This window comes from Ricinus communis, chromosome 8 (assembly GCF_019578655.1).
Source record: "Ricinus communis isolate WT05 ecotype wild-type chromosome 8, ASM1957865v1, whole genome shotgun sequence".
NCBI classification, from domain to species: domain Eukaryota; kingdom Viridiplantae; phylum Streptophyta; class Magnoliopsida; order Malpighiales; family Euphorbiaceae; genus Ricinus; species Ricinus communis.
Window position 1 is genome coordinate 2,706,201 of NC_063263.1, and position 17,028 is coordinate 2,723,228.

Genomic DNA, 17,028 nt, shown 5'->3' on the forward strand with positions numbered 1-17,028 from the left:
CAAGCCATACAAGAAATAAATGTTTTGAAAGCCTGCCAGGGTTTCCCTCACTTCTGAATACCAAGCAGATTTGTCTTGAAATTTGGACAGAACAAGGACACAGAAGCACACCCACATAAACAAGGTTTCAGCTTCCCCATCTTCATAGAGTCTAGAAATATTATCTTTGAATCAGTATGAAAACCCACAACAGAACTTGCTAACAATATCAATCAAATATGTGTATCTTTCCAGAACTTCATAAATACAACTAATAGCATTTACATTGCAAAGCAGTATATCTCTGCTGCATCCATCTACATGAATCTTTTTCTGAAAACACCTGATTACAAGACATGGTAGGAACGAAAATTTAAAGCAGCAAAAAATGTAATGAAACAACATATCTTACTAACCCCAGAAGATGTTAAATCATTCAGTGGTAAACACATGAATGTGTTAAATTAAGGGGTTTGCCTAATTTGTTGCCATGGAGAGTAACAGGACACCTGACACGCTTATAGAATTTGGATTTCACCAATCTTCCCAGAATATAAGCTCTTGACCTCACCACAAATGTTAGGTTCAGAGGCACTGCTACTTTCTCAATGTGCTCTTTCGCGCTAGCAAGAAGTGGTACACCACCATATAGGGGAATCTGAGAAGCATGCACCACCGTTGTCACTTTCCTCTGGCTCTTCCTTGATTGAGTAAACTTCTTCATCTATTACAATCATCAAGATAATCGACCACAAAAAGAAAAACATAATTAGAAAAACATCACAAAGCTGATCAGACACAGTGATGTGGAAGTGTTACTGAGTTACTGTCAGAATCATGTAATTCAGAACAAAACTTGAAAAACTACACGAGTAGCAAGTCATTCACAGTGGCTAGCGTCATTTTATGCGGGAATATAGTTTTACAAGGCACAGGTCTGCAATTGGTTAAGCTAACAATTGCGGGTTTCAAATTAAAAACAGGTTGAAGATGCGGGGGATAGTTTCTCAATCCTGCTCGCAGTGTCTGTGCTAGTGCATTTTATGAAGCCTACTTGGAGGAGGATTTTGCATTTTGTGTAGCATCCACAACTCTTCCCTGGCATCAACAAGTGGCAAGGTGTGCTATGAAGCAACTATGTGTCACATATGGAGATTCTCAGTCTTGTATTCCTGATGTTGATATGGTGTTAAAAGAACTAATTCAGATGTGCAATATCTTAGATCATTGGATGTGATTGTGTTCGTTTTTGGAAGTATATATGCTCCCTAGCTTTGCTTATATTATATGTTTGATTCTTCTTGTAGTTTTTGAGTATCAAGTTTGTCATCCTGACAATATTCCTCTTTCTTTTTGCTTTACAAAAAAAAAAAAAAAAAAAAGAAAGAAAGAAATGGAGTGTTATGATAAATACAAGTTGAATGGTGTAAATAGTATGGCTAATTACAATTTTCCCTTTGCTTTTTTATTACATAAACTATCCCCTCAGTTTCATTCATTTTAACTAACTAATACTCCTTTGCTTCTTTATTAGTTGTATTTCAAACTTATAAATGCCTAACATATTATATCATAAAGTTAAATAAAAAAGCATCATTGTTAACGATGTTAACAACTATATAAAACTATAACTTTATGAATGCATTATTAATCTTAATTCATTAGTTATTTATTTACAAACAAGCTTAATTGAAGATGCATAAAGTCTAAAGTTCGAATTTTCCTTTTTTTTTTTTTTTTAATTTAAAATTAAGATTCACTAGTATAATACGAAATATCCCAGGGGCACACTGCTATATAAAACTATTTCTTTTTGTGACAGCGATACGTTTGATGTTAGAAAACAGATATCCGACACATATAATATTATTGATGAATAGCTTCCAGCAAGCCAAAGGACCCAGTTCCCCAGTTCTTATTTGACTTGCTAAAATGTTGGAAGAGTGACTATTTGGTGAGAATAATGAATTAGATGGCTGCATGTCTACGTCCATTTTAAATATCTAAATTCACGGATTCAGTTTCTATGCATTCCCATCTAATAATATGGTTTGCCAATAAATAACACAACCAACACCACCATTACCATTTATAACATATCCAAGGACCGAATTGCACTTTTATTTTATCAATTAAGTGTTTATGACTAATAGATATTGGAAAAAATGATCAAAGAATTGTTGTTGAGTGTTGAAAAGGCATATTTAAAATTATTTTGTTTTTTATAAACTATTTATTTTTCAATTCTGTTTTAGTAAATAGATAGTTTTTATAATAAAATAGTTGGTAAACAATCAGTGTATGAAATCAAAAGGAATTTAGATACGTTATCTTTAAACAATCAACAGCACTGTAAATAAGTCTATAAAATCTTAAGAAAGTCTAACCGATCAATGTCGTGTGATCATCTGTGTTAGAAAGAAATATGTTTGGTCCACTAGAATAATTCTGATCCGAAAATGGTCAGGCTGGTTTATTAAACGTTCATTGACAATGTCTGGAACGCATTTACTCTCATCAAGCAGGCAAAGATTCCATTATTCAGAGTCTAAATAATTTTGGTAAGAAAGAAAAACAAAATAAAAAAGAACTATCAGAGGCAGGCTGGCTCTGGTCTCGTATAAATATTGAATTCACAGAGACCCACATAAATAAATGAAAGCGTTGTGTTAACCAAGCCTGGCCCCCAGGGATTTCTAAAGTCTCGACAACGATTTCTATGGTCGACTATTTCTCATCTATTTTAAAATATCTCTTTTTTTAATAATATTATTTTCTAATTTTGATAATGCCATTTACGATTTGCATTAAAATAAAATTTCATTTTTTTAAGAATTGGTAGATTTACTTATTAATTCATTTATAACCTTTAAGAATCAAATAAAAATAATTTACACTAAAACTCAAAAAAAAAAATACAGTAATTTATAATTTTAAAATTAAAACGGTGAAATTCAATTATAGGTGTTATACTAACTAATAAATTAATTATAAAATTAAAAACTTATAAAGAAAGTGACTTATATTCTTAGAATGGCCAAAAATGATAAATAGCTTATTAAATGGAGGGAGTACTAATATTAATAACTGACAATCATGGCTTATGAGGGAGCAAACTAACCATGGCAGCACTGCCTAAAATTAAATGAACAAAAGAATTTGATTAAATGTTGTATTCAAGAATGTAGCTTCTCAATGCATTGTAGAGAAGAAGTGTCCATGCCAATTGAAGTGGTCAACAAGGCATTAATGAGTAATTTAAATTGGGCTACTAAACTCATATCTCCAATTATGTTTAGTTTAAAAACATAATTCCTATAATAAAAAATATTTAAATATAAAATATAAATTTTTTTATTTAAATTCAATATATTTTATTTTCTATAAATATTAATAGTTTTAATTTTACGTTTCTTAATTCTTACTATAAAAATAAAAATAGCGAATATTAAATTAAATTAAATATATAAAAATTTATAATATATTTATTAAATATAGAGAAGACATATATATAAAGCTAAATTGACTCTTTATTTTATATTTAAAGAATAGAATATGATTAACTCTTAAAAATAAAAAGAATATATTAGAAATATTCTAATAGTACTTAAATAAGTTATTATAGAAAATTTACTTAAAAATTAAGATTTCAACAAGTTATCTAATCAATTATCTAAAAAAATTAAGAGTATATTCTCTCTATAAATTTTAACCAAAAGAAAAAGAATTATTAAAAATATTTCACTATTATTATTATTTTTTATCCTTTTTTAAGTGCCAATTGAAGTGGTCAATAAGAATAAGGCCTTGATGTGCTAATAAAATAAGGGCTACAAAAGTCATATTACAAAACAAAACCAAAATTCAAACTAGTGGGGTCCACTAAATTTTCACTTCCCAACAAAACAGACTACACTATTGGGTTTGTTTGTAGAAGTCTCTGCAGACTTTTTACAGGCGCTCTAATAAAAGTTAGCCAATGGTATTATTTAATTTAACCCCTCTCTCCATGGCCCCCACCTACCCAATCTTTTTCAATATATATTTCTTTTTCTTTTTTTTTTTTGAACTATTATCTACCTAAAGTTAAAAGGGTCCTTTCGAGTTTTGACCCAAAATCTGCTGAACTATTCATAGATAACAATCGAGAATTTGGGACCTACCTAGTATAATCACACTTTTGCCCCTGTTCTAACCGTTACTTCATGCGATGAATCAGGACTGGAAAAATAAAGAATTAAGGAATTTCTCTGGGGGGAATTAAGAAGAAGCGGATCGTTGTCTTACCTGTCCAGAGGCGATTTTGAGCTGGTAATAGTGAAGTTCAAGAGGGGTTGAAGTGACGTGGACGGCAAAAAATGTTGCGGGATTTCTGTAGTGAATCTTGACCGTCGAATTCAACGACAACATATCTGTTGGCACTCCTGTCTGATCATTCCCCGCTTGTACATTAAAATTCTCGAACACAATATTCTGCTTTACCAATGACATAAAATATTACCATTCCTTGTTTTTCTTTCCTTTTCTTTTTATAAAAAAAAAAAAAAAAAAAAAAACATGCTCCTGCTTTAATGCCCTCCAATGAGGGATAAATACTTTAAAAAAAACTATATTGTTAATAATATATTATATAATTATTCATCAAAAAAATTAAAAGATAATTACATAGACAACTGAAACTTAATTCAAGGCTTTTTTTAATACGCCACCTAATCCAAATTCTTAATCTCTTTTTAACTTGAATTATCTATATCTAGTATTAAAAATAATCCATAAATAAATCACTAAATACCATACCAGCACATAATAATCTTTTTATACTATATGAGGCAGCACTATCCTAATTCAAAATTCCACTTGGTCCAATATTATACCAAATGTTCACATTCAACACAAAGGCAATAAACAGAGCAGCAGACAAATTCTGAAAAGAAAGAAATAATATATAATCAAATCCCCAAACGTACCTTAACGATGATCTGAGGCTTGTAAGCCTTGCTAGCACCCCATAAAATCAAGCAGAAGATAGTAAACAGCAAAACAAAGAACAAAAACCCACAAATATACAGTCTGATATTACGAGCAGAACCATGGCCATAATAACGACCCCCCATTTCACCACCGTTATCATCGTCGTCGTCGTCGTCGTCGTCATCATCGTGACCGTGATTGATCTGAACATGTTTCCAAGCAGAAAGGCTTCTTGGGTTCTTAAGAGAAGCAGAGAAGCGAGAAGTGGATGATTCGCGAGAGTGATGAATAGGTGAACAGTGATAGTAATGGTGTGCTGGTGATCCAGTTGGGCTTGACCCATATGACATTTTCTCCACGTCGTGATTTGACGGGCTCTGTACGTAGTATACTGGTCTCCTCGGGGACCTTGGCGCCCATGATGTGTCTACACTGGTTCCTTCTGAGTCGGTCTTCGCGTGCATTTTCTTTCCTTTACTGGTCCTTTTTGGTTTTGGTTTTGGATTTTTTAGGGTTCAAGATAAAGATAGGAAAGAAGAAGAAGAAGAAGAAGAAGAAGAAGAGAGCGATTACCAAGAAAAGGAAGTGACAGGCAAACGCTGAGCAAGGCAACAGAGACAGAGTCGATTTATGAGAGGTTTTGGAATCACGAGACAAGCAAAATATTGATGCGTTAAATAATAATAATAATAATAATAATAAACAAATAAGAGAAACATTGGGGTGTTTTGAATGTATGATAATAAAGAATCTCACCATAATAAGTAATAATAATCAGGAGATTTTTTTTCTTTTTTGTAAAGTTTTTATCTATTTTAAACATATATTATCAATTATGCTTTATATTTATTAACTTTAAACAATTAACTAATCTTAAAATATAAAATACTTCCATTTCTATTTACTTTGCACATATTTAATATAAATAAATATATATTTTATATTTATATATAGATCTATTTCTTCTATTCTTTTAAAGAAAATGTAAACTAAACCAGCACTACATTGTTGAACGGCTGATCCATATGATCTAATTATAAGAGATTATATATTCCCAAAAAAACTATAAAAAGATTATAGATATAATTTATTTTACATTCAGAATATAAAATGCAAAAATATAATATTGATTTAAAGTACATACATGGAAGCTTATCCAATAATAATAAGAAAAGAAAGAAAAGTTTCGCGTGCGTACTGTTGACGCGTTCAAATAACTGGACACTTTTGGTGGTTAACTATGAAACCGGGGGGTTATTGAGATGTCCGCCTTATCCCTAATTAACACCTGTCAGGAAACTGACTTATTTGACTGCCAATTTGAGAAGTAGTCATTTCTTTTGGGCCTTGGAGAATTTGATTGGATCAGGTGGTAGCCCAGTACCCGGCCCAATTCAGTCTGGATTTTATGATGCTAGGCCTAAGTCAAAATACAGCAAGACTCTTCATTTTGAGTAAGGTGTGTGAATGATAATTAAGAAGAAGAAGAAGTTAGGTTAGGGATAGGTGAGTAAGCTTTATATGTGAGCTTCATTTTGGTTAGGAATGTCAAATGGGATGAAATGTTTGGAAACATCATATGGTGATTGGTTTAATTGTTTGAAAACAAAAAGATTATCAACTTTGGACTATCTAACAATTTTAGCTAATCTTTTTAGAATTTTTAAAATTGTAACAATGATTATCAACTTTGGATTATCAACTTTGGACTATCTAACAAAAAGAATTTCTTTCTTCTCTAAAACCACTGTAATTGAAGGGGAAAAAAAGAAAAAAAAACTATTTCTGCTTTTTATAATGAGACTTGGTTCTCTTCAAGGAGTGGCTTTGGACATATTTTCCTAACAAATAAACAATTGCTATCAAAAAAGCATCTAAATCCTCTCTTTATTTATGTTTTTAAATATCTATTTGAAGTGGTTGGTATATTTTCATTGCAGCTGCTGTTGTTTTTTGCTTTTCAATTTTATGTCCGGGCATTGAAAAAGTAAAAGAGAATAAGAGAAAATAATAGCAAAAATAAAGAATTGAAAAGAAATTTTTATTATTATTATTTAAAAGATATTTTTGAAAAATTAAATTGCTATTGTAAACCCATAAATAAAACAGTAATAAATAAATAAACAACCTCTTCTCCCTTACCTCTCTTTCTTTCTTTTTTCGTCGCTGCTGCCACCTTTCGGCCGCCAGAAACTTCGCTTTTTTCTTCCCTTCCCTTGCTGCTGTCGCCTCCTCCTTCCTCTCTTTTGCTGCCGACATCGAGCTTGAGGAAAGGAAGCTGCCGTCGTACAACAGTTGTTTGCCACCCTTTTTCTGCAAATTCGATGTTGGAAACAAGGTCCTCGCCGTCGAAAACCCCCAAGCCAAGCTCCCCCGTCATTTTTCCTTCACCGGCAGCATTGTATAGCCTCGCCAGAGCCAAAAAATTTCAGCCTCGATTCGGTGGCTTCCGGCAAGTTTCTGGTAAAAACATTTGCATTTTCGGACTCGTCGTAACTCAAATTTGCCGTAGGCGCTTTCGGATTCGAAATCCGACATCATAAGTATCGGCTTTCGGACGCCGATGTTTTCTGGATGCGCAAAATTTTGGATTCTTGGCTTAGTATAATTTTGTTTGAACCTTAAAAATTATTTTAGGGTTTTAGAAAATATTATTACTATTAATTCTCAATCATAAATAATTTAATTTAATTAGATTTAATTAATTATAATTTAGTTATAAATATTATAAATTAATTAATATGATTAATTATTGTTCTATTTTGTGATAGATGTGGTCATATTTGATTAATTTAAATACCAGAATATTTTTGTGGGTTGGTTGTGGAATAAATATTAATGACGGACCGTTTGTTATTAATTGTGATTTGTAGTGTGTTGCGGAGTCGGAAAAAAATAATGCAGTTTTGGTAGCCCGACTCTCATTAAATAATTAAGGAATATTTGAAGTGTTTTTAAAAGGTTCTAGACTCGTTATAGGGAGAGTAAACGTCCATATCTTAGGGGTGATTTTGTCGAATTTTTTGTAGAATTTTCGAGTCGGAATTTCTTAAGCAATCTAATCTATGGGTCTAGGCCTAGAAAAAATTAAAAATATTTTATTAATTGAGTTATTTTCGTAAATAGATAATTTGTTCGTCCAGCCAGCTCCAACCGAGGTGTAGGAGCAGACTGCAAAGCGCGGTAGAACTGTGAGTTAAAGTCATAAAATCAACCGTTTTAATGTTATGTCTAAATTAAATGCATTGTTAACTGATTAATAATTATTATGATCATTATTAGCATTATTATTAGTAATTTTATTTGATTAAAAATTAATATGATTATATTAATTTTATTTTCGTTATTAACAATATCGCTATTAATATTATTATTATTATTTTATTATCATTATTTATTGTTATTTTAATGTTATTATTATTATTACACATAATTTTCATGTTTGCTATACCCAAGGCTATTCAACTTTAATTCTTAATATGTTATTGAATAATTATATGTACTTATGATTTATACTATCTATAATTATTATTGATGTTATGATTCTAACTTCAGGATGAAGCGGCAATAGAACATGCCACTTGATGGGTTGCATCAGAACTACGTATACACTGGTATTAAATAGAGACATGTAGTAAAAGAATTTTTTTTTTAGAATTTGCCCTAATAGTACAACTCTTTGGGCTATGAGAATTTGATCGCCGGAGGAAAGGTCCCTAGTCGAGCGTCGCTCTCTAAATGCTAGTGTTATTGAGAATTAAGTGGTCATGCTGGATATAAAGACCCTGGTTGAGTTTTGTTCTCTAGGCGCCAGTCTTATTGTTATAAGAGAGCCGAATGACTAATAAGATTGGATTTTAAGATTCTACTGGGGTACTTGTCTTATAAACATTTAAATTGTATTTTTTTGAATCACGGCATATGACACATGTTTTGATATAGTATGATATTTTATTCTGATTAAATATATATTTTATTGAGATGGCTGTATTTATTAAGGATTATATAATTTTAACTCATCTCGAGGCTGACAGTCTCAATTTTAATTTTTCAGGTGATAACTAAGTTCTCTATCATCTTTCTCTTGATAGCCCAACTTTCTTCTCTTTCAGGCCCATTGTAATTAATTTCAACTTTTTGTATTTTGAACTATTAAAAGATCTAGACTCTCCACAGCAGTGGTTCCAAAACTTGAACAGTTTATTTTGGTATGTTAAAACTATGGAAAAATATTAAGCGATCATGCTGATAGATTGATTTAATTATGTTGTGGTCACTACGCACATCGGCTTGCTACAGTTTTCGGTGGCCTACCCATTTCCTAGCACCAGTCACGGGTCCACAGATTGGGTCGTGATAAAGTTGGTATAAGAACCTAGATTTACATTTTCTTCGACCTAGGTTAGCTTTCTTAACTACTGTGGAGTTAGGATCGAGTTTGTCCTTGCATGTTTCGTTAATTCTAGTATATGTGTTATACGTTAAAGAGTCTATTATGGTTTGATATCTTGCTATTTATTTTCAGCCTTTGCTATGCCGAGGACTCCAGCGATTGGAGCAGCAGCAGCTGCCCAAGAGGCCCAAGATGTGGTTTCCACTCAATCAGCTCCATCAGCGCCAACCCGTGATACCAGGAGGCGAGGTAGGCCTCGAGCAGCATCCCAACCAGATCAAGTAAGGCTTAGGAGGCATACGATGCTGGTGGAGTCCCAGTTGAAGCATTTGTAGCCGATATGACTAGGATGCAAAAGGCTTTAGTGTAGTTTTTGGGCTTTTTAGCAGCAGCAAGCTGCCTGGGGTTTAGGGAGCCACAGTAGTAGGTCCGGTATCAGGAATCCGGACGAGGTCCTCATGTCTGAGTATACTAAGTTGAGGCTTATGGAGTTTGATGGGGTATCTGGGGACCTTTTGGACTTCCTAGACGAGGTTAAGAAGAGGGCATCGAATTTGCACTATTCAGATAAGAGGACTATCGAGATTGCAGGTTTTTCTCTGAAGGGGGTAGCATCTTAGTGGTTCAGGATTTTTATTTATCCCTTTTTGGATGGTTTGTCATGGAGACAGTTTAGGGGCAAGTTCGAGGAGTACTTCATCCTTTTCAGTGTAAGGCAGGAGTATAGATAGAGGTTCGAGAGGCTAGTTAAGGGAGACCTGTCAGCGGCAGAGTATACTAGGCAATTTGTGCAGCTGAGTAGGTGTGCGTCCTATGCTGTGAGAACTGAGGAGCAGAAGAACAACAAGTATATTTCGAGACTTGGTCCAGAGTTTGTCTCTTTAGTTCAGTCTAGGAGGAGCAGTTTCTTAAAGGTGACTGATATGACCAGGCAGATAGAGATGAACCTGCAGGGATTTGGCTAGGGGACTAATGATGGTAAGAAAAAGAAGATCAAGATTGAGGGTCGGGATAGTGCGCAGCCAGTTGTGCCGTTTTACAGCAGTGGAGGCTACTCCGGGGGTTTCGACCAGCAGGCCGAGCAAAGAGGCTACCGTATTCACAAGAAGGATAGACACAATCGGAAGGGTAGTAGAGGATTCAGACCAGGGCAGGGCTTCAGTGGTAGTGGGTAGAGTTTTGGCTACAACAGCTCTAGTTCTAGAGCCAACACGTGTCAGATGTGCGGCAGGTCAATCAAGGACCCTGCCTAGTCTCCAGTGGAGCCTGTTTCAAGTGTGGCGAGATGGGTCATATGCCTTGAGCATGTACTTGCTACTTCAGTCAACCAGCTTCACCTTAGGGCTTGTCTGCTAGTGCGACCCGACCAGCTTTTTCTACAGCTCTTGGATATTCTCAGGGTGGATCTCAGTTTGTCGGCCAGTAGGGTCGTAGCTATAGAGGTAGGCCTATGGGAGGCCGATCATGGGGCAGAGTTCAAAATCAGGCTTCAGGCTCTCAGTAGTTAGGCTATAGGCAGGCGAGAGTGTTCACTCTGACCCATCAGGTTGCGCGAGCCTCTAATGTTGTGGTGTCAAGTATTATTCCTGTTTGTTATTCTAAGGCTAGAGTTTTGTTAGACCCTGGGGTTACCCATTCCTTTGTATCGCCTAGTTTTGCCTTAAGGTTGGATGTTCAACCGGTTGGACTTCAGGTTCCTATGTCGGTCACAACGTCGTTAAATGACGCCTTAGAGATCGATGTTGTGTTTCCATCATCTTCGGTGTCAGTTAAAGTTCGGGATTTGATTGCCAATTTAATTCTGTTGGATGTAATGGATTTTGATATAATTTTAAGAATGGATTGGTTGGCTATGCATTATTCCATATTGGACTGCCGAAAAAAGCAAGTAACTTTTCGAATTTCGAGAGACTCGGAGTTTCATTTTAAAGGCGGGCAGGTACCTACTCTATCGAATCTCGTGTCAGCCATTACGGCTAGATGGATGCTTCACTGTGGGTGTCAAGATATCTGGCATTAGTCAGGGATACCTCTGCAGAAAAAAGTAGAATTGAGGACGTTCAGGTGGTCTGCGAGTTTTTCGATGTATTTCCAGAAGAGCTACCGGGATTGTCGTGTGATAGAGAGATAGAATTCTGCATCAATATGGTACCGGGTATGGCACTTATGTCTTTGCCACCCCACCGAATGGCACCAGCCTAGTTAAAGGAGCAGTTGCACGACTTCCTGAATAAGAGTTTTATCAGACCCAGTACGTCTCTGTGGGATGCTCCTGTTTTGTTCGTGAAAAAGGATGGTACCTTGTGCCTCTGTATTGACTACCGGTAGTTGAATAAAGCGACGATTCGTAATAAGTATCTGCTTTCTCGCATCGATGATCTATTCGATCAGCTTCAAGGAGCTGCATACTACTCCAAGATTGATTTACGATCGAGGTATCACTAGTTGAGGATCCATGAGGAAGACATTCCAAGGACGGTGTTCAAGACACGTTATATGGGCATTATGAGTTCTTGGTAATGTCATTTGGACTCACTAATGCTCTTGTAGCCTTCAAAGGTCTGATGAATCCGGTGTTCAAGATATTCCTGGATCGCTTTATCATTGTATTCATTGATGATATCTTGGTGTACTCCAGAAGCAAAGAGGAGCATGCGTGGCATCTAAGAATAGTACTTCAAATGTTGAGGGAGCATCGGTTGTACGCTAAGTTCTCCAAGTGTGAGTTTTGATTAGAAAGCATTGCTTTTCTAGGTCACGTGTCTAGAGAGGGTATTCAAGTGGACCCCAAGAAAGTGGAGGTGGAGACTAACTAGCAGAAATCAACCACGGTGACAGAGGTTTATAGCTTTCTGGGTTTGGCAAGCTACTATCATCAATTCATGCACGACTTCTCGAGGATCGCATGGCCTTTGACTAACCTGACTCAGAAGAACATCAGATTCTAGTGGACTAACACCTATGAAAGAAGTTTTAAGAGGCTGAAAGATTGTTTAGCTCTAGTGTTGACCTTACCCTCTAGGACTGGTGGATTCACGGTGTATAGCAATTAAAAAGGCATGAACAGAATTACCCTACTCATGATTTAGAGATGGCAGCAGTAATCTTTGCCCTAAAAACCTCGAGGCACTATCTTTATGGGGAAATGTGCGAGATATATACAGACCATAAGAGTTTGAAGTATATTTTTCAGCAGAAAGAATTGAATTTGAGGCAAGGAGATGGTTGGAACTTTTAAAAGATTATGATTGTAATATTCTCTACCATCTAGGTAAAGCGGATGTCGTGGCAGATGCCTTGAGTAGGAAATCAGCAGGCAGTGTTGCTCATATCAGTGCGGAGAAAAGATCTCTGACCAAAGAGTTGCACGAATTGTGCAACTAAGGGTTGTAGATGGATGATAGGCTATTGTGTAGCTATAATCTAAGGCAGTGAACTTATCGATGCAGACTAGCACTAACGGTGAGTATCAAGGTCGTATTATCGGGTAAGAGTGATCTTAGAACTAGTATAGTGTCTAATGATATCTAACCCTAACAAAATCAATGAAGTTACTACTCTATGATTAAATGTAAACAAGTGGTTAACTAAGTGTCAGACAGATTGAAAGGATTTTGTGAAACAATTAAAGGAAAAAGCAAACTCAAGGGGACTAAGCTAGTTGGATTTTAGTAGAGATAGAGTTTATATTGATTACCAATTGCAATTACCTATGGATGAATTCTTAACTGAATTCGGTTTCTCTCTCGAGATAACCGAATTCCTAAACCTAAGAACCTAAAGTTGGAATCTCTTCCTAACGATCGATTATTAGATTAGCATTAAGCTTTAACCCTCCTCTATTAAGCTTTATTAATTCTTAATCCGGCTAGTCAATTACCCTTATCTTTAAGTGATCATTAACCATTTCTTGCTATTTAAATTTTCAATTACTAAATGAATTTCTCAATTACATAAAGCAATCTAAATACCACAACTCACGACGTCTCATGAATAATGTGATTTCTCATTTATAATGAAAGCAAGAAGAGACAAGCATTGATAATTAAAGTCTCATAAACATTAAAAACAACCCAACAATATAGGAACCCCAATGGGTTTAACAAATTTAGTTACTTATACTAATAAGCAACATAAAATAAAGAACAAATTCATAAAAGTAAATTGAAGGCATGTACACCCTTCTTCTTCAAGTTGGATGAAAGACCCTAAATTTCCAATTCCGAATGATGAACCCTAAATTACCTTCTGAATGCTTCCAAATCTCCTCTTGATCTTCAATTTGATGTTAAAACCAATGTAATTCTTCCTTCAATAGATGAAATGGTCTCCAGATCTCGAGTATTGAAGTTTGGGAAAAGATGGCTTATGCATGTATGTGTGAGATCAAGTCAGAAAATCAAACCCTAACTCAATAAATCACATATGCATATATAAATCTCTCAACACGGCCCTGGTCAAGTCCGTGCTGGACCTCCGCATCCCGCAACTTAAGGCTTTTTCCTCGCTGTGCCCTTGCCGGTTCTAAGCCACCACGGGCCATGGTGGCCTTAAAAACCATGCCAAAATGGCACTCTTGAGGGTCAAGTGTTGATGGTTCAGCACGGCTAGAGTCCAGGCCGTGCTCAACCTTGGAATGCTAGTCCTTACTCAATTTTGATGGATTCTAGTCCGTAATGGCGCGTATTTCCCTCGATTACTGATAATGTCCATCGATAATGACCTGAAACATGAAAGGAACCAAAACACCAGTGATTCTGGCATAAAATAAGATAACTATGCAAAAAAATATAAACAATTGGGCATATAAACATGTATAAATTGATGCGCATCAATGGATGTATTAGAATCGGGAGTATTGTTGGCACATTTCAAGGTTAGGTCTGTTAGAATCAAGTTAGCTCAGAGTCAAGACCCACAGTTAAGGAAAATCTTGGAAGAAATGTAGCAGGGTCGAGCTAATGATCTTATTATAGATGATGGCGGTACTTTCAGGATGGGCACTAGGCTGTATTTTCCCCATATGGATAATCTTAGGAAGGAAATTTTAGAAGAGGCTCACTGTACAGCTTACAGCATGCATCTGGGTTCTACCAAGATGTATCACGATTTGAAAGGAAATTATTAGTGGAATGGAATGAAAAGGAATGTGGCAGAGTTTGTCTCTAAGTGTCTGACGTGTCAGAAAGTTAAACTAGAGCATCAAAAGCCGTCTGGGCTATTGCAACCGCTTCCCATATCATAGTGGAAATGGAAAAGGATTACTATGGATTTTATTTTGGGTTTTACCTAAGACTTCAGCTGGTTATGAAACTATTTGGGTAATTGTGGACCGATTGACTAAGTCAGCGCACTTTCATCCTATGAAGACTATTATTTTGTGGCTAAGTATGCACGAGTGTATTTGGAGAGAATTATCAGTCTTCACGGCGTTCCTATTTCTATAGTGTCTAACAGGGGACCGCAGTTCACTTTGAGGTTTTAGAGAAAGCTACAAAAAGAGCTTGGTACTAGATTGAACTTCAGCACAACCTTTCACACCCAGATTGATAGATAGTCGGAGAGGACAATTCAGACCTTAGAGGATATGTTTTGAATGTGCGTGATAGACTTTGGTGGTCAGTGGGATTAGTACCTACCATTGATTGAATTCGCTTATAACAACAACTATCAGGCAAGCATCAAGATGGACCCTTATGAGGCATTGTACGGTCAGAAGTGCAGATCTCCTGTATATTGGGAAGAAGTTGGCGAATGAAAGTTAGCAGGACTAGAGTTGGTTCAGGTCACTTTAGAGAAGATTTCTATTATCCGCAAGCGGCTGAAGATAGCTTTCAATAGGCAGAAGAGTTATACGGACCCGAAGCGAAAACACGTGAAGTTCAGTATTGGGGAGTATGTGTTCTTGAAGGTGTTCCTTATGCATGGTGTGATGCAGTTTGGCAAGAAAGGCAAGTTGGCCCCTCGTTATGTAGGACCCTGTGAGATTATTGACAAGATTGGAGAGGTAGCATACAAGTTGGACTTGCTACCGAATTTCTCACATGTAGATATGGTATTTCATATATCCATGTTGGGAAAGTACATTTTGGATCCTTCACACGTATTGTAGCCTCAATATGTGGAACTAAGAAGGCTTGACATACGAGGAGCAGCCGGTTATGATTGTGGATACTCAAGTTCACCAAGTACACTCTAAGGTTATACCGATGATTAAGGTGTTGTGGCAGGACCATTTGTCAGAAGAGTGTACCTAGGAAATCGAGTAGGAGATAAGGAACCTTTACCCTCATTTGTTTCAATCTTGAGGTAAGCCTTACTGCTTTTAAAATTTGAAAATGAATTTTTTTTCTAAAGAGGGGTAGAATGTAATAATAAAAATAATAAAAAAATAAAAACAAAATAAAAATAAATATAACAACATTTTCTTCCTCCCTTCCTCCCCTCCCTCACCTCCCTTTCCACAATCCGACACTTGAAACAAGCTCCCTGCCATCGAAAACCCCCAAGCCAAGCTCTCCCGTCGTTCGCCAGCAGCATTGTATAGCTTCGCTGGAGTCGAGACTTTTTAGCCTCGATCCGGTGGCTTCCAGCGAGTTTCCAGAAAAAACATTTACATTTTCGGACTCTCTACAACTCAAATTTCACGTAGGCACTTTCGAATTTGAAATCCGAAACCTATTCATGAAAATAACTCAATTAATAAGATATTTTTAATTTTTCCTAAGTCTAGACTCCTAAATTAGATTGCCTAAGAAATTTGGATTTGGAAATTCTACCGAAAATTCGTCAGAACTTCTCCTAAAATATGGACGTTTACCCCCGTATAACGAGTCCAGAACTAGCTAGAAACACTTCAAGTTTTTCACAATTATTTAACGGGAGTCGGGCCACCAAAACTGAATTATTTTTTCCTGACTCCGCAACATACCACAAGTCATAATTAATAACAGACGATCCGTCATTAATATTTATTCTATAACCAACCCACAAAAATTTTCTAGTATTTAAACTAATCAAACACGACAACATCTATCACAAAACAGAACAATAATTAATCATACTAATTGATTTATAATATTTATAATAAAATTATAATTAATTAAATCTAATTAAATTAAATTATTTATGATTAAGAACTAATAGAAATTATATTCTCTAAAATTTAAAAATAACTTTTAAGATCCAAACAAAATTATATCGAGCTGAGAATCCAAAATTTTGTGCGTCCGCAAAGCACCAGGATCCGTCTATCCAGCCAGCTCCACCCAAAGCGTAGGAACAAACTGTGGAGCGCTGTAGAACTGTGAGTTAAAGTGATATAATCAACTGCTTTTATGTCATGTCTAAATTAAATATTTTGTTAATTGATTAATAATTATTATGATCATTATTAACATTATTGTTAGTAATTTTATTTGATTAAAAATTAATATGATTATTATTATTAAGTTTATTTTCATTATTAACAATATCATTATTAATATTATTATCACTATTTTGCTATTATATTATTATTATTATTACACATAATTTTTATATCTGCTATACTCGAGGCTATTCAACTTTAATTCTTAATATGTTATTGAATAATTATGTTTACTTGTGATTTATACTATCTATAATTATTATTGATGCTATGATTGTAACTTCAGGATAAGGCGGTAGTAGAACATCTCACCTAA

The 17,028-nt window shown here is 35.2% G+C and overlaps 2 protein-coding genes and 2 long non-coding RNA genes across 4 annotated transcripts; 2 read left to right on the forward strand and 2 right to left on the reverse strand.

The window, feature by feature from the left end:
* Window positions 1–196: 196 nt before the first annotated feature.
* On the reverse strand, window positions 197–5,420 carry LOC8265944. The gene is made up of 3 exons (XM_002528374.4): window positions 4,947–5,420; window positions 4,267–4,452; window positions 197–703 (listed from the first exon to the last, which is right to left on the reverse strand). The coding sequence occupies exons 1-3, from the start codon at window positions 5,412–5,414 to the stop codon at window positions 416–418; spliced, it is 942 nt and encodes a 313-aa protein (XP_002528420.1). The 5' UTR covers window positions 5,415–5,420; the 3' UTR covers window positions 197–415.
* LOC125370876 lies at window positions 5,348–7,582 on the reverse strand. Its single transcript, XM_048378213.1, has 2 exons — window positions 7,093–7,582; window positions 5,348–5,549 (listed from the first exon to the last, which is right to left on the reverse strand). The coding sequence occupies exons 1-2, from the start codon at window positions 7,328–7,330 to the stop codon at window positions 5,425–5,427; spliced, it is 363 nt and encodes a 120-aa protein (XP_048234170.1). The 5' UTR covers window positions 7,331–7,582; the 3' UTR covers window positions 5,348–5,424.
* LOC107261996 lies at window positions 7,279–8,930 on the forward strand. The gene is made up of 3 exons (XR_003080378.2): window positions 7,279–7,413; window positions 8,077–8,141; window positions 8,506–8,930. It is a non-coding gene; the product is annotated as an uncharacterized LOC107261996 (long non-coding RNA).
* Window positions 8,931–9,075: 145 nt separating this feature from the next.
* Window positions 9,076–12,834, forward strand: LOC125370877. The gene is made up of 2 exons (XR_007217070.1): window positions 9,076–9,351; window positions 9,476–12,834. It is a non-coding gene; the product is annotated as an uncharacterized LOC125370877 (long non-coding RNA).
* Window positions 12,835–17,028: the final 4,194 nt, after the last annotated feature.